Genomic DNA, 23765 nt, shown 5'->3' on the forward strand with positions numbered 1-23765 from the left:
CCATATTGGAGCGGGCAACTCATAACTCTCACATCAGGACAGAAGAAAACATACCTGACTCATCGACAGATTGGACACCTACAAACCGTCACACGATAATAAAAACAGACTCCGAAGTGCTGATCTGTATCAACCGAGTCACGAACAGGCTCCGAAGTCCCGATCTGAATCAACAGAGTCGCGAACAGGCTCCGAAGTCCCGATCTGAATCAACAGAGTCGCGAACCGGCTCTGTAGTGCCGATCTGAATCAATAGAGTCGCGAACAGGCTCCGAAGTGTGCCGATCTGAATCAACAGAGTCGCGAACAGGCTCCGAAGTGCCGATCTGAATCAACCGAGTCGCGAACAGGCTCCGAAGTCCCGATCTGAATCAACAGAGTCGCGAACCGGCTCTGTAGTGCCGATCTGAATCAATAGAGTCGCGAACAGGCTCCGAAGTGTGCCGATCTGAATCAACAGAGTCGCGAACAGGCTCCGAAGTGCCGATCTGAATCAACCGAGTCGCGAACAGGCTCCGAAGTGCCGATCTGAATAAACCGAGTAGCGAACAGGCTCCGAAGTCCCGATCTGAATCAACAGAGTGGCAAACAGGCTCCCAAGTGCCGATCTGAATCAACCGAGTCGCGAACAGGCTCCGAAGTGCCGATCTGAATCAACCGAGTCGCGACCAGGCTCCGAAGTGCCGATCTGAATAAACCGAGTAGCGAACAGGCTCCGAAGTCCCGATCTGAATCAACAGAGTGGCAAACAGGCTCCCAAGCGCCGATCTGAATCAACCGAGTCGCGACCAGGCTCCGAAGTGCCGATCTGAATAAACCGAGTAGCGAACAGGCTCCGAAGTCCCGATCTGAATCAACAGAGTGGCAAACAGGCTCCCAAGCGCCGATCTGAATCAACCGAGTCGCGAACAGGCTCCGAAGTGCCGATCTGAATCAACCGAGTCGCGAACAGGCTCCGAAGTGCCGATCTGAATCAACCGAGTCGCGAACAGGCTCCGAAGTGCCGAACCGAGTCGCGAACAGGCTCCGAAGTGCCGATCTGAATCAACCGAGTCGCGAACATGCTCCAAAGTGCCGCCCAACATACATGGAAAAACAAACCACTGTTTCAAAATGTGTGTTTTCTGCATGAGTGTGTTTATAGAATTATAGAACAAAATGTCAAGCATCGTCAAGTATTTTACATTATTTTACTCATTAATTGAATAAAATAGAAAATCTTGAGGGAAGCGACGGGGAATTAATGTTTAGTAGTCAGGTTTTGTCTTCACAAATAAACCACTTTATTTCCAGAGAAAGGCAGAACTGAAAACTTAAATAAAATGTGTTTCTTGAGCTGAGATCGATTCAGAGGATTTTCTATATGAGCGTCTCTTCCGGACATGTTTTATTGGTAGGCCTATGATCCGAGAACTGTTGAGTGAGCTGAGATATGAGGCATATGAGCTCGCTTTTGTAAATATAATATTTTTATCATTATTAAAATAAACGTCTTGAGCTCTGAACTGATTCAGTCAAGAAATAAAAATGAAAACCAATTATATTAAATGTATTTTTTATTTTAAATATTAAATATTAAATAATTTCACTAGTTCATGTAATCACGTGCTCATGTAATACCGGTTCTTTAAAAAAAAGAATCTTTTGAACTAACTTTTCTTGCTTTGTTCACCAAGTTCCCCAGCGAATTAAACACAAAAGGCTGTGTCTTTGACAAATGTGCTCAATTACTTGCCCTAAAACAGTATTGGACGGTGGCATTAAAAAAAAAAAAAATACTTGGAAAATATGAAGGCAGTGAAATATAAAAACCAGTGTTTGACAAATTTGAAATTGTCAGTTATTTAGAAGTGAAGTAATATCCACATAGAAATATATATATAATTTTTGTGTGTGTGTGTCTGTAATAACTTCAAGGCTGAATAAAAAAGAACTTGAACTTGTATTTGGGGGAGGGACATTTCAAAAGTGTACGAGTGGACAAAATTATGTATATTTCAGGATGAATCAATATTTAGATTTTCCCTTAAGAGTGTGACTGACAGTTTAGCCGCTTATAGGTTGTCAATAGTACTCCACTCATGACTGCCTCAGCAACGGACTAAGAGCCACAAACTACAAACGTGCTCTACAAAAACACACAAAAAGGGCTATATATAGACTGTTAGTAAAGTATATATATAAATGATCTTTCCATCCCACATGCTTGTTTTGTTTATTTCCCTATAGGCTATTTAAAACTATTAATTTATTCAAGTGCAGTTAAATGCACACCGTGGCCAGTAGAGGGTGCAATTGCACTAACACTGTAATCGAGCATCCTAAAACTCTTTACGAGATCATCTTGTTGCGTGAGGAAGGTGAGAAAGTGAATCTTAGATATTGCAGAGCAACGGCTGTGATCGACTGAAAAATAACAGATTATATTTTTGAATAGGAGATTTGGGTCAGTCTTAGTAGCCTAACAGCTGTGTGAGGTGATCACAAGCTATATGCTAATGATTTGTCAGACTCCATACTGATGAAACAAATCTGAATCACAGTGAGATTGAGAGAGCAATCAAACCACAATGGAGGGATTAATGAAATAATAATTAACTTCTTTTCTTATTTTCTCCTTTTTTTTTAGCCCATATGGACACCCCAGAAACTTGATCCTATCTAACTCGACTCTCAACTTTGAGCAGGAGCAATTGAATGGTTGCCACAGAATTCTTTTTCTTTCTCAGGCATAAATACCTAAATAACATTTCAAGGGTATCTTTAAATTTAGGTATTAGTATTTTTACATTTGAGTTTGGATTTTGAGCCATCCACAAAGACAAAAGGCAGTTTAACTCCGGAGAATGGAAACCCCTGAAATGAAAATGACACCGGATTCATTGGCTTGCCACTGAATTCTTTATTACAAACCAAAAGAAAATCATTAAGATACTGTACAAATATACATTTGTTATGAAGAAAGGAGATATCTACAATGTCTTTCGTCATTTGTCATCAAACAATAGCCAGTAATGTTTTTTTTTTTTTTTTTATCAGAGTGACAGAAGGAAATGGCTCATGGTTTCCTTTCTCATGCAGTCAAAACACCAGACTGACCAAACAAAATTAGACGTTTGTAGAAGTGCAATCCTCAACAAAGAATGAGTTCATTCAATGTTTATTTTCGGTATAGTGAAAGGAGATGTATAGATAGAAAAAGTATTTACATTAGTAACGTTTAATCAAAACCCTTTAATAATGCGATTCTTAGTATATAATGTACTGATATTAGCACTGAGCCAAACTATTCATCTTTCTCTAGCTATCGGAGTCATGCAGGTCCATTGCCAATAGTGTTTAGATGCACATTCTCTCAAGCAATTGTATGCAGGGTGTTTAACATTAGAGCTCAGCATTCAAACTGTTCAGCTGTGACTGAGCAAACACAAACTCAACTAAACCATGCATCTCAGCACATATCAACAGCAGACTCAGCCGTTCAGATACAGTGGGTAGCGAGGAAGTACTTGGACTAATATAACTTAATTTCCTTACTTTCCCTGCACATGGAAAAAGACTTCAAAGCCGGGGAATCGACCGGGCTGTGGGTTGAAGCTAAATCAGTGGAACTGGGTGCACATTGTGTGTTATTTTGCATTGGCCTTAAGAGTTGTGAAAGATTGGATTTAGATAAATAAGGTCAGCCCTGGGTTACTTTACCTCTTCCAGCATTGACATGATGAGACGCTAATTCTCTGGTTATCTGGCAAGACGACATTGTTTTGTCCTTAAGGGTGACCTGTCACTTTAAATATTTTCTGACATCTTGTTTGTCTATCTAATTCATTTCTGAAGACCTAAATACCAAAACTGTCTCTTTGAGGGGAAGAATTCATGTTATGGTCCCCTGCTGTTTACTACGTTTTTCCAGCTTGGTCTGGGCGTGAATGCCTCTCTGAGCATTAGAATTCATCAAACATTGAAATCTAAGAGGGGAAAACCACTGAAAAATACAGAAAATATATTTGCAATGGCATTAAAGTAACCTAAATACAACTAGTATACAAAATAAAATTAAGGTGTATAAAAATCTGCACTCATGAATTTAAAGCTTCTAACCTACTGCAGTTACAATAAAGTGTTTTTGCTAAAACAGCAAAAAATAAAATTCATCTTAAAACCTATTTGTTTAAATGAAAAAAAAAGCACAAAATAGTCAGCTATACAATATCGAACACATTCAAAACTCATTTGCAGGCCCAGACAAAATTTGCAGACGTTTTTTTTTTTTTTTTTACATTTTTTCAAAGAAAATTATATGCAACGTTTTAAACTGAGCAAAAAGTACTAAATTCTTATTAGTGGCTGAAAGCATGAGCAAATTGACCTTAACATTTAATAACAATTAAAAAAAAAACTTTATTTCCAAACATTCAGAACAATCCAGTTTTTTTTAATTTCCAACTAAAACATTTTTGTGTTAATTTTTTGGAAACACAATTGAAGGCCTAGCCAAAATGTAAGCCAATGTTTTGAGAACATTCCTTGTTAGCTGGAAGAAAAATCGCAATATAGAGGGCCTTTGATTAACTGTGTTAAAAAATAAAGACAGAGTCAAAAAGGTTGAGAAACTCTAATGCATAGCTTTGTGAATGACAGCCATTCGAATTCTGCAGAAAAAAAATTGAGTTTTCCATGCATGCAGACTGTGTGTGGGCCTGCTTGTTTGGTTTCATCATAATCATTTAGACACTTTAGATTCATATAAACCAGTGCAGAATAAGCCTGATCCAACCTCATCATACTTGCATCCAATGGGATGCACTAACCAGACATCTGATTTCAATTGCAAATACCAAAATCCAAAGCGGAGCCAAACCATTTCCCCACTGAGACAATCAACCTCATTACTGAAGATACTGTTTGTGTTATCCTGAAGAATGTGAATGAATGATTTAAAGGGAATGTGCACACACATTACAAATGCTGTTCGATACTTGAACTGAACTATTTGGAATTCCTATAAATACCTCTTAAATATGGAATATGTCTATTCATATGGAATATTTATAGCTCTGATGAAGAACAAACAAATTTACTGTCACTGTTTATGTTGTAGTGTTTTGATTACTCCTCATTCTGGGCCAGTCGCAGCATCTGGTTGTTTAGGTGTGATGCCCACTGGGCCGCCTGGCGAATGCTGATTGGCTGTGGAAATGAGTGGCAGATGTGAATCCTCGCAGGAGCGGATGAGCTGGTGCCGGAAAGAGTCCGCTTTTGTGAGTTTCTCCTCCAGTTCTGTAGCTGTCAGTTTAAACCCAGCGAGAATAGGAAGTGTGCGGTCAGGTAGACATGCTGTCTGTCTGGGTAAAGGCAGAGTTGTATCTCTGTTCACATCATAACAACACAAGCCCTCGCCCCCCACACTTTCCTCTGTCTTTACCCTTTACACTCCACAAGGGGTCTTCTTCCACTTCAGTGTGCACATAAAAACAACAAAAGTATTTTTTTTTCCAACACAGTCGAATCTGTTGAATCAAAAATCCTGGCCACCTGGGTTTTCTGCAGGGAGTGGGAAATCTTTTGGGAAAATTCCCGAAACCAGATGTGGGATTTGATGCCTACTGCAGTGTGTGTGTTTATATACTTGTGTGTATGTGTGTGTAATATTCTTACACAGTCTGGAATGCCTTGGTTTGGGTGGGGATCATCACCGGTGTGGCACCGATCCTCACCAGGTTTCCCGGGCTGAGCTTTGCCGCGCTGGGTTTAGGGCTACTGCCAGGCTCCAGAGGTTTGGGGACCACATGGTTGTATGGTGGTGGTGGTACCGGAGGGAAGTTTTCGGGCTGCCCACTTTCTTTAAGGGCAGCCACGACAGGCAGCCGAGGCCTGGGCCCACGGGGGACACTGTTGTGCACCATAGACTGTGTGGAGGAAGCCCCGGAGCGAGAACTACCAGATCGGGAAGAGGAGAGAGAGTTCGGCTTCACCAGTTTGGCTTTGGGAGCCTCTGCATCTTCCCTTAAACATAAAGATAGAGACTCTGAAATTCTTTATCTGGCTTGGCCAGTGCATTGCAAACATGCAGTCTTGTATATACCAAAGTCCCTTTAAGGCAAGTCATTTCACTCGGTGGCCCTCTTTGAAACGCCTCTCGGGCATGCAAGTGCAGTTCCTGTTTCTGGGCAAACGTCGCCAAGCTAACGATAAAATTCATATTTGAAATCACCAATTAAATCTGACAACAACTGTCTCATAAATGTTGTTTCTTTTGCTCAAATAGCATTATAAAAGCTTGTTCTTCAAGCTAGACCAGCCAGTGCACATGCACAGTCTAAGCCAGTTGCAGTGACGTGCTGACATTAATTGTTCATCCTTCAGGATAGTAGTTGACTTGAAACTACATAATTCCTGTTATTACACCCTTTTCTAGTAATGCTACGAATGCAATGTGCATTTCTGTTAGCATGTTAATTACAATGTGACTCAAAACAAAGACATGAAATAAAGTTTCACATAAAGCAAAAAAAATACATACATAGTATACATAAATACATACATTCCTTTTAATGCCAAAATATGCAGTTTGCTAAATAAATCAACAACTTGCAGGGACTGTCCACCCAAAAATTCTAATTCAATCACCATTTACTCACATGTTTTAAAATTAGATCATTTGAAAGATGTTGTTAACCAGTTTAGGTTCCTATTGACTTGATCCATTTTTTTTTGGTTACCAAAATCTTTATTATATATATATATATATATATATATATATATATACATATATATATATATATATATATATATATATATATATATATGAACAAGAAAAATATGAGGAAATGTAAGTAAAGAAAACTCACAGATGCTAAGTAATTATATGTAATGTAATAAAAAAAAAAAAATATATATATATATATATATATATATATATATATATATATATATATTGACTTGATCCAATATATATATATATATATATATATATATATATATATATATATATATATATATATATATATATTGTATCCACTTTCTTCTATATTTTAAAATGTATTTAAAAGCATATAGGTTTGCCACATGGATTCAGAAACTAGCTAAAAGAGCATTTCTAAATGCATTTTCTAGACGTTTGTGCTAAATCTACTAACATGCCAACAGTGACACCCGAAACAGATCAAAAGCTTCAGAGTTTGCATAGCTAAAAGCACTGGCATTCACAAACTTTTTTTTTGGGCCTTGCATTTTACAAAATGTTCTGATAATTACAGAAAAATTTAAAAACACTTAAATTAATTAATTTAAACCATTTGGGCTACTGGCTAACAAGTTCAGGGAAAGTGACTTCTGCTACATTGTGGCCTTGGTATTTACAGTAGCTCTTTAAACTGTATAAAGTGTATACGTGTAAATCTCGCTTTCATCTGCATTGTTAATGCTCAGTCATCCTCCAAACCTGCATAATTCATCCTGACACCTGCAAATTAGCCTAGACATGAATGTAAGTCAACAAAGAGAAATAGAGCTGCTGCTTTAACTAACATTATAAATGGTCTCAGGCTGTGATTTGCTTTTATGTTCTATGCTATTTTTAAAAAAAAGTGTTTATTTTTTTTTCCTTTACCTTATTTCATTGGGTGCTTCCTCCTCCTCATATTTCTTCTTCTCTTTCTTGCGGAAAACAAGCCAGACGATGAGGATAATGAGGAGAACGCCAAAGGACACGCCCACCACAGCTCCAGCCACCACGCCCATCCCCCGGACATCTGCAAAGAAGCAGGAACATCACAACTCGTCCTGTTTTATAAGAAGTTTTATGAATCAACAAACAGAACTAACAATTTTTGCTAAATGTGTGACTGCATCATATAATAACTTAATTAATCATATTGATAGTTCATCGTCTAGCTGACTACGTCTTGTATTATTATTATTATTTTTATTTTGTCTAAAATCCTGTCAAATATGCACAAACTACTAGCTACTACTAAATATTGTAGAAACATAATTTTCTGTAAAGTTGCTTTGTAACGATTTGTATTGTAAAAAGCGCTATACAAATAAACTTGAATTGAATTGAATTGAAAGTTACGGTGTCTGATAAGGTAAATGTCACTGTTATTATCCTGAGTCACATTTATATGTAGCGCTTTATACAACATCGATTATTTCAAAGCGGAGTCACAGTAATAAACAAGAAAATCACAGTGTTAATGTTGCTAAATTCTTCAGTTATGAAACAAACACAATTTCAGCTGTAAAGCAGCTGGTTCAGAAGATAATAGTGTCATTACTCAGCTCAATTTAGTTAACAGTGTGAATGTTGCAAAGTTCATTAGTTATGAAGTGAATTCAGTTCAGCTATAAAGCAGAAGATAATAGTGTCTTTATTCAGCTCAAGCTAGTTCAATACTATGAATACTATGAAGTAAAAAAATGATTCAGCTATAAAACAGCTCTACATTAGGCAATGCTTATATTTTTACTTAAGGGTTAAAAATAATGAAGAATTAAACCTTGGTGTATAACTTGTCTGGAACCAACTGTGTTTAAAAAAATAAATAAATAGAAACAAACATAATACAATAAAATCATGAGATGACAAATGGAATGACCTAAGGAATTTCTAGGGACCAAAATTCTAAAGAAACTTAAAGTTAGACTCTTTTGACTTGGGCCAGTAAGCAACTACCAAGAACCTCTCAGATTGTCTTCAGATAATGTATAAATTCTATTCTATCCACAGAGAGAGAGAGAGATAGAGAGAGAGAGAGAGAGAGAGAGACCCAAACAATTACAGAGGCATATGTGTGAGCAGTAATCTGGGGAAGCTGTTCTGCAATATCATAAACACAAGACTCGTACACTTCCTCACCGAGCACAATGTCCACAGCAAAAGTCAGACGGGATTCTTACCACATTATAGAACATATGACCACATCTTCACCCTACACACCCTGATAGACCAATACATCAACCAAAACAAAACCAAAATATGTGTTTGCCTTGTAGATTTCCAGAAGGCCTTTGATTAAATTTGCCATGAAAGTCTGCTGTCAAAACTTCTAGAATCAGGTATTGGGGGTAAAACATACAATATTATAAAAACAATGTATTCAAAGAATCAATGCGCAGTTAAATTTGGAAATAAATGAACAGAATTCTTAACTTAAGGGCGAGGTGTGAGGCAGGGCTGTGTACTATCACCAACCCTCTTCAATAGCTACATTAATTAATTAGCAACACTCCTGGAACAATCAAGAGCACCTGGCCTCACACTACATGACTCCAACATAAAGAAAAACATAACCATTAAGTGAACCCTGATAAAGTCCCCTGATTCAGATGGTCCTGAAGCTGCAGAAGCAAACTAACACGGCTAACAACATCCAGCATCAGGACACTGAAATATCCATGCACACAATTCGGCCCAACCAAATTATAAAAGCACAAAATTATCAAACTTATTGGACTGAAACAACTGAAAAACAAAGTAAACTTGAATGTTATTTGGCCCTAAATAGAGATTACACAACTGCAGAGTATCTGAGTACAGAGAAGCACTGTAAATTAAGAAGACAGATGACGAGGTACAGACTGAGCAGTCATACTCTGACTATAAAGATGGGCAGATATCGACAGCACTGGCTGCCCAGAGAGAGACGTATCTGCCCTTACTGTAATCATGGGGAAATGGAGACAGAGACACACTTCCTCACCAGCTGCGCTAACTATGTAGAAATTAGAAATACATTTTATCCCAAATTTAAAATACTTTACCCTGACTTCAAAATGTTAAACAAGAAAACACAACTTCAATATTTATTAGGCGAAAAACAAGATTGTATCTTACTAGCAGCAAGATACATTGATGCCTGTCACAAAAAGAGGGAGGAGTCGACAAATCAGTGATGTGACTACACACACCACAAACACATTCACCATAAACACACAAACACACCACACACGCACACCACATTTAATAATTAATTGTTCATTACATTTTTAAATATTATTTGCCCTACTTTTTAAATATACCGTATATACATGCATGTTTTGATGCATCTATATATGTTCTAATTTCAGTGTAAACACTATGCTTTGGCAATACATTGTTACAATTGTCATGCCAATAAAGCACAAATTGAATTGAATTGAATTGAATTCAAACTGTTTAAAAACTCACAAACTCAGTATCCATTACTGTATTTATGTAAAACACTTCCCATTCTTTGAAAAGAGACACACAAAAAAACAAAATTTCTCTGCTCAGAATAGCCTAACAGACAGCCTGTAACAAGCAAGCAGCCCCCTCTGCATTGCAGATACCTGAAGGAATGTATCTCACCATGAGGATCCTCCAGCAAACAGAACTGCATTAATCAACCTACCGCACTCACTACATTCCGTCCTTTAATAATATGACATGTTTTGCATGAATAAATGTCTCTTTGTCTTTTCTCTTATTTGTTCTAACTCCATCATCTGATATTTAATTATGCAGCAGGGCTGTTTCAGAAAGGTTTGGAGGAAGGAATTAAATCAATGAACACTGTGATAAAGAAAAGGATGAACTCTTTATTTGGATGTTAAATAGTGCTGAAAGATAGCACTGCAGGGCAGAACAGGTCAGGATCTCACTGCAAACTTCACTAAATATACAGTGGGTTGGCAATGTATTTGTTTTTGACGGTAATTAAATTAAGTGTCAGAACCTGGAAGAAACCAAATAAACTAGGACTAAGAATTTATGATTTGCATACAGCTTTTCATCTGTGTCTGTATCAAAGTTCCAAAAAAAATAAAAAAAATAAAAAAACATGGCTAATTTCAGATTAAGTACATAATACTTCTCATATTATATTGTGTCATGCAGCATTGCATGTGTGGAAATTTTCTGTATGCATGGAATACTTGACTACCTAATGCTTCCCACAATGCTAAGCAATGCACTCTTTTTGACGTATTATTTTATTATTTATAACTTGACAAATAAAGAAGCAGAAAAAAAAACAATCAATTTGCATATTTATTTCCAAGATAATGGAAAACTGGATGGCACATGCTAAATCAAAATTGCAGCGCAATTAGATAATTTGTCAACAATGTAGCATGCTATGGTTTGAAGCATTTATCACTTCATACTGTGCACTATTTTTAGAAACCAGCAGGTAATCTTCACAGAATGCAACACTAGTATGCCATTCTGAACGCATCCATAAACACAGGTACTTACAGTGAACTTTGACCTCTAAAGTGCAGTTTTCTTCTCCGACATCATTGCTGGCAGTGCATTTATAAACACCCGCGCTTTCCCTCGTCAGATTTTTCAGTGTCACAATCTCAGGGTTTTTCAGATCTTTAGGGAAAAAAAACTCAAAGTTACCTGTCATTTTTAATTATCTAAGTTAATAGACAAGCAATAATTCCTGCAAATAATTCCAAGCAAATAATTCTGTTTGTTTCATATTAATCTAACACATATTGGATGCTGGGTAGCCCGTCCACATAAAAATATTATTTAGAAAATTTCTGTTCTACCTTTTCAACCATGTTTGGGGTCAGCAAGAATTTTTAATTTCTTCAAAAGTTAAAAATAAATAAATAAACAAAGAGTCTCTTTTGCTCACCAAGGCTACATGTATTTGATATAGTGAGATACAGTTAAAACAGTAATATTGTTAAATATTATTATAATAAAAAAAGTTCTTCTATCTTATTATATTTTAAAATGTTATTTATTTCTATAATGCCAAAGCTGAATTCAGAGGTAATTCCTCCAGTCTTCAGTGTCACATGATCCTTCAGATATTATCATGTGCTATTATTATTGTCAATGCTGAAAACATTGTTGTGAAATATATATATATATATATATATATATATATATATATATATATATATATATATATATATATATAGATAGATAGATAGATAGATATACATACATACGCTCCAACCTGTCCTCCAACCAATACGCTCTTATAGGTCGTTTGTCCAAATCCCTGAAATAGACCCATCAGAGCATATACTGCAACCCTTGCACCCCTATCGGCAAAAGGTCGTTTTCATATTAATGTTTTGTACTCTTATATTTGCACTCTGATTTGCGTTCCATGTAGCTCAGTTGGTAGATTATTGCGTTATACCTTCATATGCAATCATGCTATCAATGGGTTCGATCCCAGAGAACGGACGTGCATGTAAAATATATATGTTCAATAAATCATAATTTAGCATGATTTCTGTGAGGGTTAGGTTTAGGGGTGGGGTTAGGTGTGGTCATTCGAACGAATAAGCCACATTGTAAAATATGTACAAATTACTGTGAGATCGGTGTAAAAAGTCCACACACTGCATTTAAATAAATGTGCGTTTTGATTGGTAATGATGTTATACGTCATTTCATGACGACAGATGCAACGCGTTACTGTCATTATTTTTACGCCTGCTAGAGGCCACTTAACTTTAAAACGTAAATATAGGTTGTAATAAGGTGCTTGCACAGACGACCTATATGGTCGTTTTTTGTTGGAGGACAGGCTCTTTTTGTCATTATTGACTCTTTTGATCACTTTTGGTCAATTCAATTCAATTTTATGAATCCTTACCGTAGAATTTTAATAATATTAATAAAATCTTTCTAACCCCAAATCTTTGAACAGCAGTGCAGCTGTATATTAAATATGCTCTAGTTGGTTGTGATTGTGTCATGTCAAGCTCCATTAACAAACAGTGAATTACGTGATAAATCAAAACACCAAGCATTCTACAAAGTTTTGCTTTTTATGGCTGGTTAGGACATGGACAAGATTTATTGCTTGTAAGTTCATCACAATGGGCCCGTTTAGAACACGCTGTCACACTTCAAGCACTGATCCTACAACCTTTTGGTTAGTGTTGATTTCATTGAAACTTAATTTCTGACGTGAAACAACTGAAAGTGTGCAGCTGAATGAACAAAGCATGTTCTGCAAAATTCTCCATAAAGCCTGATGAATAGTAGAGAGCACATTACATTGCACATATGTCACATCTTTAAGCCAATCTCATAAGAGGGGATAATTGAGGAGGTAGTGAAGCATGTGGGGTAAAAAATGCTGATGGAATTGATGTAAATTTAATTTGAGAACGCCTGCGGTGTTAAATTGGCCCTGTAGTGTCTTCATCTATTTTCTGCTCCTCCAGAGAGGAGATGTCCACATGATTTACTCCCCATGCTTGGAAGAAAAACTTAATGCTGCATTTTTCTTTGTCTTCATGAGAAAGCAGTGTTAAAGTGATTGGAGCAGAGCAAGTCAGTTTAGCATTTAAAAACGTGGGCAACAGGTTACAGTCAAAATATCATGTTCACCTACATCACATTATCTAAATATGCACAGATATTCTCCCATAATTATTAGTAAAAAGTATTAACATTTCCTCACACTTATGTATGTAAATATTTTCTAAGGGCTCACCTATGAGGGCCAGAGGTGGCAGCTTGCCAGCGTATTTTCCTTTGTCTAAGACTCTTTCCCACTTGTAGCTGATTGGGTCAGAACCATCTGTGGACTTGCAGCTCAGTCTGACATCACTTCCTTCCAGCAGACGACCCTCCAGCCAACAGCGTGGCTTGGACGGCTTCACTACATTGCAAAACAGGCAAACACACATGGTAAGGTAAATACTACATGATGGTATGAGTTATTTTGTATCAGTGTATAAGTATTTTAGCTGAAAATTCAACAACTAAATTGGCTTATATATTTAATACACACATGGTAATGCATATTTTTGGATAATCCAGTGATTTTTTTTTTTTTTTTTTTTTTAGCTTTTAGCATTTTAGCTGGAAATTCACAATATTGAATTTTCACAATATGGTAATTTTAGCTGGGAATGCAACAAAGAATTGGCTTATTTATTAAATAACCAGGTAGTAATGCATGTATTGTTAAAAAACACTTGAGTCAACCCTTACGAAAGGAAAATATATTTACCAATATATTTCTTAAAATATATTGTGATATATTGCAAAATATGATTTTCCCTTTTTATTTTCTTATATTTAATATATTTGAATACATTTAATAATATATTGATGATACATATATTATATAATATATTGCAAAATATACAAATGATTGCCGCTTTTAATACATTGCAATATATTGGAAAAATATAAATATATATAAGAATATATGCCTATATATTACATGATATTTTCCAATATATTGCAATATATTTTTGTTTCATAAGGGAAAAGACTTAAAATCAAAGAGACTAATAAAAAATGTAAAGGCTAGTTTTAATAATAACTAAACTATAATGAAACAAGCATTTAGAGAATGTAAAACCATATCTGTATACTCACAAATGCACTTTTACCCTTTTTGCATTTCTACCCATTTAGATCTGCTTTTCCTCACATAATGAACCTCTTGTGTGAACAGTGTGATGCCAGATAACATGAATCTGTAAAACAACCCGTTCACCATCCGGTCCTCGACCCCCTGCTTCTGGCCATTAGAATCTGCTCCTGCTGCCTCTCTGCTGAGCCAGGACAATTTTGCCCCGGCACTCACAGTGGGGGGATGCAATTACAGCTGCTGAGTGGGATGCAGGTCCCCTCCATCTCCCGACTCTGTCAGGATCACTTCCAGCACACAGAGGAAGCTGCATTTGCATCTTCTGCCGAGCCATTATCTTTGTGTTGAACAACACAAATGCTAATGTTTGCCCCTTGGAATCAAGCGTGTCGTTTGCAACCCATGGACCATTTGTACAAATGTATGTGTAAATTTGTGGTGCTCTTAAATGTCTTTATACAGCTGTGGCAAAGCGGTTAAGATGGAATGAGGGAATATAGAAAGAAACAATGGGGTGAAAACAGACATATAATGCCATTTATTCAACACATACTCATAATAATACATGTTGAATGAGGAATTGATTTATGGGTTTTGGAAGTTCGACTATAGTGTGTCTTGTAAATTACGTAAATTTCTACATGTGGTGACTCCTTTATCCCATGCTATCATGCATGATGTGTCATTCTTACTGTCACGCAGTCACTGAATGTAATTTCATGCCAAGATCAGGGCACAACTGGCACACTATGCCCAGGGACATCATCCTGGTGATATTTTTGTACCTTTAACTCCGTGACATAAGCATCTGTCATGTCTTTATCATTTCCCAGGCCTACAAGAGGAGTTAATTAAAGCCAAGCTGCCGGGCCAAAGACTCACGGAGCACGATGAGTTTGACTGTGTTCCAGTAGTACTTCCCGCCGTTCTTGACCTTGCAGATGTATTCTCCAGAGTCGGTGAGCGAGAGGTCGCTGATCAAGAGCGAAGCGTCACCTTTCAGATAGTCTCCCGCCAGAGAAAACCGCCCAGATTCACTCTCGTTGGGTTTGTAGATCGTGCCCACAGAGTATGTGATGACCTGGTGAAAGAGGAAACATGCAGCGAGTTAATAAATACTGCTTTGTTAAGCTTGTGAAGTTCTTTGTGCTAAGGGTGCAATCCAGTGAGGGTTGAGTCACAGTGCACGCCTGCAGTAGGGGTCTGCTAAACTCTGATGTCACTGTGAATCAGGCCTTTCTTTGCTTGGTTATATTTGTCTTTTGGTGTCCCTGATACTCAGCTTCATTCTGTGAAGCAATGCTAAAATATTTTCCTAACAAGAAACTGCCCTTTTCATTTATAAAAGTTATTTTTTCATCATTATCTAACAAAATAATTAATAATTAAGGACTTTAAATTTTTTTTTTACTATTTATTCTTATTATTATTTCAGAATTTCACACATTTGAATTTCTACATTAATTTTTCTTTTTAATATTGGCCATAACATGACTAATACCACCCAGAATTTAACTATTGATGCATCTGTATCAAATTTTTTTTGTATTATTTTGACTAGCATGATCACAGAATCATGCAATGACAGAAACGGACGGAAAATGTACAAAGTATTAAATGAATAAAGCAACATCAAAAGAAAAATCAGCATATTAGAATGATTTCTGAAGAATCATGTGACACTAAGGACTGGAGTAATAATGCTGATTTTATTTATTTGAAAATCTAGAAAACAGTTATTTTAACTGTTATTTGACAATATTACTATTTTTGATCACGTACTGTAAATACAGACTTGGAGAGCATAAGAGACTTCTTTCAAAAACATGAAATCTTAAAATCCACAAACATCTGATTTGTATTGTATAAATAAACTAACTTTTGGTTAGTTATAGGGTAGACAGGGTTTGAAAGACAAGAATCCAAAACTGTCATCTAAGCAGAACAAAAACTCACCCCTAAAAAGCTTTCTCTCATTAAAAAGCTACATGCTATTTAGAAAAAAATAGCTCTGAAATGATTCATAACTGGCAGGAAGTTCGACCTCTTCTTGTTGGATATATTGTGTCAGGAAGGACCTCAGGGAGCAGCTTGAGCTGTGGCCAGATTAAAATGTAAAACTTGTCCTCGGGCCAATTCCACATTATTAGTTCAGAAAAGTAATTGTTTGGGCTGATCCGAAGCAAAGCAGTGACATTAAAAGTGAGCAGTTTTTTCAGTTCTGATTGCAGCACCCGTTGATTTATGCAGTTTAGAGAAAGACAAGCGGCAAAAAAAGCACTGCACTGCAGATCAGGGACTGTGGCGAGCAGCAAAGGCCAGCATCGGCAGCACAATGTCGCAGTGGCGGGAGATCAGACATGCCAGCGCTCACCACTTTCTGCTGTGAGCTGGATTTATGCAGCATCCATTCAATGTCCAGCAGGGAGATGTCGGATTGCCACAGCTGATGGTGGCACGGCAGCGTGGCGTTGTCTCCGACCACCCTCTTCATCTCCGTCTGGCCATTTGCCTGAAGCACACTCAGCAATACTGTGGAGAGAGAGAGACAAAGAGAGAGGAGGAAGCGTTAAGGCCTGATGCCAGGGAGTAGTTAGGACTGAAGGGCTTTAGTTGGCTTTACTGCAGGCTGCAGAGGTAGACTGGGAGTTTTAGAGAGGGGCGTCAGGGATTAAATGCGACTGATCCAATGCGCTCTCACCCAGATCAGAGAGGAGATGATTCAGAGGCCAGAGGCTCCATTGTTGTTATATTCTCAGATAAATTCCTGGAATTGGACGACGGCTTAACGGCTAAGTGGCCACTTTTCACACTGAACAGGAAATAAGCTCGTTCACAGAAGGGAGTGAATGGACTATTACCGACTGCTGGAGACGAAGAAGGTCATGATTCCGAATTTATTGAGGTTGAAGCTGAATCTGTGGGAGTACGGAATCTGTGCTGCAACCCAAATTTCCCCCCATTCTGAACCATCACAGCCTCTTAGCGCTTCCCATCAAGACACATTTTCCACTCATCAAGCGATAAAATGCGGAGATTGGACGTCCCGCAGTGGCGCTACTGTACTTTAACAGCATTTGTGTTTGAACATCTCTGCAGTAACACAGGGAGGCAGCTAAATGAAGGCTAAGCTAATTAATTCCCAGCATGCATTCTGATTGCAAAAATAATGCCCACACAGGCAGATGACAAGCAGACAACTCTTCACCTCAGCCATACGGAACAGCCTTCTGCTTGAATAATCCTGATAATGTGAGACAAATTATTAAATGTCTTTGCTTCTGGCAACAATCAGAACTGAGCGCACTGCATGATGTTTTATAAAAATAGTACGTTAACATACTGCAGAGCGTGAATGTTCCAAATACTTTATTTCAAATGTATTCAATTTAATTCTAAACAAATACAAGTCAAGGAGATGGTCCGTATCGCTTCTGGTTCATTTGTCTCACTAAATATAGAAGGTCAAACATTGCTGTGTTCTATGCAATGATTGTAATCTGACTGTATACTGCACATTTTTAGCAAATTTAGTAAAAAAAAAATCTAGTCTACTGGTTATTGAAAATTTGGATGTTGCATACTACTTTCTTAGAAACCTACTTTCTTGAAAAAACACACAAGGTGGTATGACATTTTCAAATATGAAAATGGGCTATTAAAAGGGGAAAAAAATGACAGAAACACTCATACGCTTGGCTACCATTCTTTAAAGTTTCAACAAATCACCACTAATCACTACTGACAGTCTGTACTCCTCGGGGTTAGCTAAATTATATATTTTCTATCTCAGGTATTATCACTATAATTTTAAGAAAAGATTCGAGCACACTCATCACCTTAATTAAAATTACAAATCTGTTAATTATCAGAATGGTGCTTGTTGAACATTTTATTTTCTCCTCTTAATGCGGGATGATGTCATACCAAGATATTTGAAGAACATCAACAAGACTTTTCTTGCTCTTTATTCAGCAAAAGTATCTCAGTATTATATGGGTTAAAATGCATGCTGGCTAAAATGGGTTCTGACTGAACAGGTGCATTCTGCAGGCCACAGAATTAATAGGGGACACATTACCATGATCAGGAAATGATAAGATCCGATAAATCCTTATCTTCATGGCCTCACGGTGTAGTGGAAATCTATTTCTGATATGCAGTAAAATCATAGAGATTTGGCATTTGCTGCCTCGAAGATGAGATTAAGAAAATAATGTCTGAGTTACAAAGGTTTTAAAATAATGTGTAATAAAATAAAAATAAAAACTAGTTCTCATAACAAAGTGTGAAAGTGCAGAATGGCACACTCAAACTATATTCACAGAATCCCTGGATGAACTGCTATATTTGTTTAAATGTTGAGCATTCTACTGTGTGTTGTATCCCATAAAGCAATGCTCCCAACCTGACTAGCCATATGCAGTGTGACAAGTGAACCGGAAGTAATCTACTTTTTCATTTGATTGGACTTCCAAGTTGGTTTTACTCAGGATTGGATTAAAAATGCAAAATATATATATATATTTGTTTTTATTAAAATAAACAAAGATACATTTACATATTTTTATTATTATTTAATTATTCACACCTAAATAAATAAATATTTTATATAGCACACTTTTTAATAAAGTCATCTTTAATTATTCTTAATATTAAATTAAAAAATTCAATGTATGCTTTTATCCAAAGCGACTTACAGTGCATTCAGGCTATCAATTTTTACCTATCATGTGTTCCCGTTGCGTTTGATAAGGCAATGCTCTACAAATTGAGCTACAGGAACACATTATTAATATTATAATAATTAATTAATAATTAATATTATTATAATATTAGGAGCACTTCCAAATATCAACACTTTACAATCAATCAGATTAATACAAAAAAAAAAAAAAAAAAAAAAAAAAATCTTAAAGGGATACTCCACCCCAAAATGAAAATTGTGTAATTTTTTCAGTTACCCCATTGTCATTTCAAACCCGTAAAAGCTTTGTTCGTCTTCGGAAACCAATTTAAGATATTTTGGATGAAAACCTTGAAGGCTTGTGACTGTCCCATTGACCGCCAAGTAGAATACACTCTCAAGGTCCAGAAAAGTATGAAAAGCGTCATCACAATAATTTTTCATCCAAAATATCTTCAATTGGTTTACGAAGACGAACGAAGCTTTTACGGGTTTGGAATGACATGGGGGTACGTGATTAATGACAAAAATTTCATTTTGGGGTGGAGTATCCCTTAAATTGTTGCATAATGCACAATTTCACGTTGTATTTTTTAAACTGTAAGTAGTATGCAATGTAAACAGTATGCTAGTATTCCATTCTGAAAACAGTCTGATCACTGATTGATTCAAGATATATTCGTGTCAACCAGTCATGAGTTACTGTATTCTCATTAATGTATCAAAAGCATTTGGAAAATGCACATAAAGAGTACTACACTAGTTAGAAATCTTTGAAGCATACAGAGGTATCAATGTGTCTATTTTTAAACTGTAAGGAAGGAGCCTGTGGACCGGGTCATGTTAAGTTCTCAGCTGAAATAGATTTGGATGAAATGGCCATGTTAATGCCTGCAGAGCAAAGAAAGGTTGAATGTTCATCTGTCATGTTCTGCCTCTCCTGGGTTGCCATCAGCTACAGCTTGAGATTTTCTAGCCCCTTTTGGCGCATTGTGGCTCAGGCTGAGAGGAAGGAGAGTGAAAGAGCGGCTCATTAACAATAGGAACCAAGCAGCTTGGCTGAGATGCTCCAAAAGCTGGTAGAAAAGCAGATTTCTATGAAGATGCCCTAGGGGGAGTTGTGCTCCAGTAAATTCTCCTCCCCACAGTTCTCAGCAATCTTATTATAGAGCAGCCAATAGCACATATCACATCCATACCCTTCAAACTGTCCAAAGTCATGGTACATAGCCATCCCTGTCTTTACACTGGCAATCGGGCATCGCCACGGGAGAGAGCTGTGATCTCCCACCCAATATCAGCCTCCACAGAGGAAAACAGAGGAACGATCTTGCAGATGACATCTAATTAATGGTCCTTGCATCACTATAACTATCACTCATACTGAGGGTTGGGGTTCAAAACTTCAGTGAGAAACATTTTCCACACCATTTGTGCTATAGCTATTTTTTCCCCCAACAAGTTGCTCAATACAATGCATGAAAAAAACTAGCGACAAGAGCATTTTGTAATGTACGCCACATTACTAATTCATAACCACAGCTCTACAGTTGAGCAAGATCAAACCTCAGTATCTCTCCTCTCTCATATGAGGCTAAGAAGTCTGATTCATTTTAGTGAGTCAGTTCATTCAGACAGTTCAAAAACTGATTCATTGATTCAAGCTTCAGTTATATAAACTGGGTAATCTAATTTATTTGTACACTTAAAATGGGGGGGGGGGGACTTAAAGGGATAATTCACCCAAAAATAATAACTTCCAACCAATCTCCACATGTTATAAAAAAATGTTTTACAGTGCAAAAAGATTCTTTAATCAGTATATATTTACTTGAGAAGCAAAATGATACAAAATACGAATGAAATGTGTTTGATTAAAACATGAACAAATATTTGCAATCTTATTAATTCATATTTGTTCTTGTTTTTAATCATAAACTCACTTGTTTTCAAGGCTTCATTTTACGCTTGCATGTCATTAAGGATTTTCAGATATTTATACTGGAAAACAAAAATGCAGAGGAAGATTATATTATTATTATTATTATTATTATTAACAATGTATGCAGCATTTAAAGCAATGACTTTATGAATTTAAGACTTGCAGAAACCCTGACATTCCAAAAATTTTATGACAGTTTATTGGAGTTTATTGGAGAATAATACTATTTCACTCTTCAACTTAAAAATGTCAAGCTTAATTCAATGTGTTACTTGCCATTTCTCTATAATTATTTAAGAAATTCAAGCAATTTCTGATTGAAAATTGTAACATTTAAATCCAACAAATTGAAAAAGTAAATCATACACCATACAGTACAGGACTGGAACTACACGTCAATCACAATTTCTTCAGAAAATATAAAAGTGTAGTTATTCCTCCTTTTCTAGCTCTCTGCAAAACATTACTGTAGACTCTGAAGTGATTCAGTGAAGACAGTGGTGAAAACCCAGAGAATGAGAGAAGGCACTTTGTTCTCCTGTTGTTGTGCTCACTCAGCTTTGAAACTGTAAATGCATAGAAACGGGAAGGCAGGAATTATCTGATGATGTATGCTTGAGTGTATTTGGGGGTTGAGAGAAAGGAGAAAGGCAAGAACATATACAGATAAATGTGCTCTACCAAGCAACACGATTTACACTGCATTTATCTGTCAATGTTCAGATATCCTCTTGAAATATCACACTCTGCGCAGTTTAAAAGTTTAATAATAAAACACAGCTTTAATGTGGAGCGCTTCACTCAAAGATGTTCTCATGAGACGCCAGACTTTCATGTCAACATCTTCCTACGCTCCACATTAAAGCTGTGTTTTATGTCTCCGCTACCCAGATGAGTCCATTGAGCTATAAAAAAGACAAAGACTGGTGCTGCATTTTAGCAAGTATCCAGAAACGCAGCAGTAAATACAAGCGCTCTTTGGCCGCAACGCTGACAGGTCAAGTGCAGGTTCATGGTTCTACTCTCTCATTCCCACACAACACCAGACGAAAACTAACCACAGAGCATTGTGGTCCTAGATTTGACACAAATAGTGAACTGAAAATGGATGAGTAGCGGAAAGAAGCCTTAAACTAAATCAAGCGCTACTATCTTGCAGTTAGCAATCAATCAAATTAAACTTTTTTTTAAAAAAAGAATAGTTCACTCCAAAGTTCACCATTTACTTACCCTTATGCCGTTCCAATCCTATATTTCTTTCTTCTGAAAATATTAAAAAAAGCCACAATATTACTTACCACTCAGAACACCCTAGCAACCTCCATGTGCTAACAACTATCAACGTTTTAACCAAATGGTAAAGCCTTACAAACAAGCACAGCAAACCTGGAGCTTTTTCAATTAGATTAGATCGCAATCACAATTTTTTTTTTTACAATCTAATTCAGAGTTTTCCACTTAATCATGCTGCCCTTCTAACCATTTGGAACCCTTTAGCCAACATCACTGAGGCTTTTCTGGCAATCTTCTTTCAAAAAATTTAAATAAGTAAACTTTCACTACACACACTCACACACAGTATTAAATCTCAAATATACAGTATTCATCTGATATGATGTTCAGTGATCACCTCAGGGACATTCAGCTCAGGAAAATATCAGATCAAGAGAAAGGAATATCCTGCTTAAAGATCTGAGTTCATCTTCTTTGTTGAGCTCATCTACCTCATGAAATCACATCACATCACTAATATTTCACAATCAAATATTCTGCATAAACACTACTTTGCCTTCTACTGGCCTGCCGTTGTGAGGTGAGGAATGTTTCCTTCCCATTAAAGTGTTTCTTTCCAGTGACTGCAGGCGACACTTTGATGGCAGGAAGAATTCTCTAATCCCATCCTGCTGCTGACTAGATTCCAGCTCGTGGCATCAACACCCGTGAATGCTACCTGATGCCCTGGTTCCCACTACGCCGCCATCCAAACCACAGGGTGCTTGGTATACGAAAATAAAAGGCGGCACATCAAAATACATAATACTTCTTGAGGCAGGGATTTGACTCCTCTCTTCGCTCTTTCTGGTTTTCAGCTGGGAGGCTGATGAGCATCTCATTAGAATCGGAGGTGTTCAAGCAGGCGATGACACTCATGTGAAAAAGCTCATTTTCTCCAGCTGAACACAGCATGTGTCAGTCACTCTAGGTGACACGCAGAGAAAACACCATGATCATCTGCCTCACTGTTGGTACACACCGAACACAATGTGACAAGGGACACAAGGAACTGAGTTTTATAATCAAACTTTTGCTGTGTGAACTACAGTAGCTCCACAGGTTAGCTTATACTGTAAAAGCTTCTTGTATTCTCTTTTGTGACCCTGCATCATTCCTGGGCTTTCCCAAGAAATAATACTTTCAGTACCATAACTTTTTGGTTCAACTTCTTCAGGTCCAGGGCACCTACTTGATGTAACGTGTAACATTTGGATGTGGGTGCATCTGAAATCTGTGGACTAGCTTGAAATAAATATCTAGTTTACTTGCCTCAAACCAAATCCATAAATAATGAAAACATTTATTTGCACACACAGTGTCTGTGCTGCAGTAAACTATTTGGCTGTTGCAAGACCATCCTGAACTATTCTTACCAGCTACAAGTTCTTCTTTAGGCACTCACAGAAGAAGTCAGGAATGGGAAGGTCAATGAGTGCATGTCCACCAGATATCGTCTCCCAATGCTGGTCGTCCAGAATGAAGCTGCCATGTCTCTGTAAGGCTCACTGTTCATTACAGAGTT

The 23765-nt window shown here is 37.0% G+C and overlaps 1 protein-coding gene across 1 annotated transcript in view; it reads right to left on the reverse strand.

Annotated features, from left to right (window-relative positions):
• Positions 1-2882: 2882 nt before the first annotated feature.
• Positions 2883-23765, reverse strand: part of LOC128020946 (CXADR-like membrane protein) — a 57508-nt gene continuing 36625 nt past the window's right edge. Inside the window, exons 2-7 of the mRNA XM_052607776.1 lie at positions 16714-16871; positions 15222-15420; positions 13449-13616; positions 11225-11347; positions 7613-7754; positions 2883-6006 (exon numbers count right to left, since the gene is read on the reverse strand). Coding sequence (XP_052463736.1) covers positions 5655-6006; positions 7613-7754; positions 11225-11347; positions 13449-13616; positions 15222-15420; positions 16714-16871 — 1142 coding nt within the window. The 3' untranslated portion in view covers positions 2883-5654. The remainder of the gene's footprint in view (positions 6007-7612; positions 7755-11224; positions 11348-13448; positions 13617-15221; positions 15421-16713; positions 16872-23765) is intronic.

The sequence above is a fragment of the Carassius gibelio genome, chromosome A10 (assembly GCF_023724105.1).
Source record: "Carassius gibelio isolate Cgi1373 ecotype wild population from Czech Republic chromosome A10, carGib1.2-hapl.c, whole genome shotgun sequence".
NCBI classification, from domain to species: Eukaryota; Metazoa; Chordata; class Actinopteri; order Cypriniformes; family Cyprinidae; genus Carassius; species Carassius gibelio.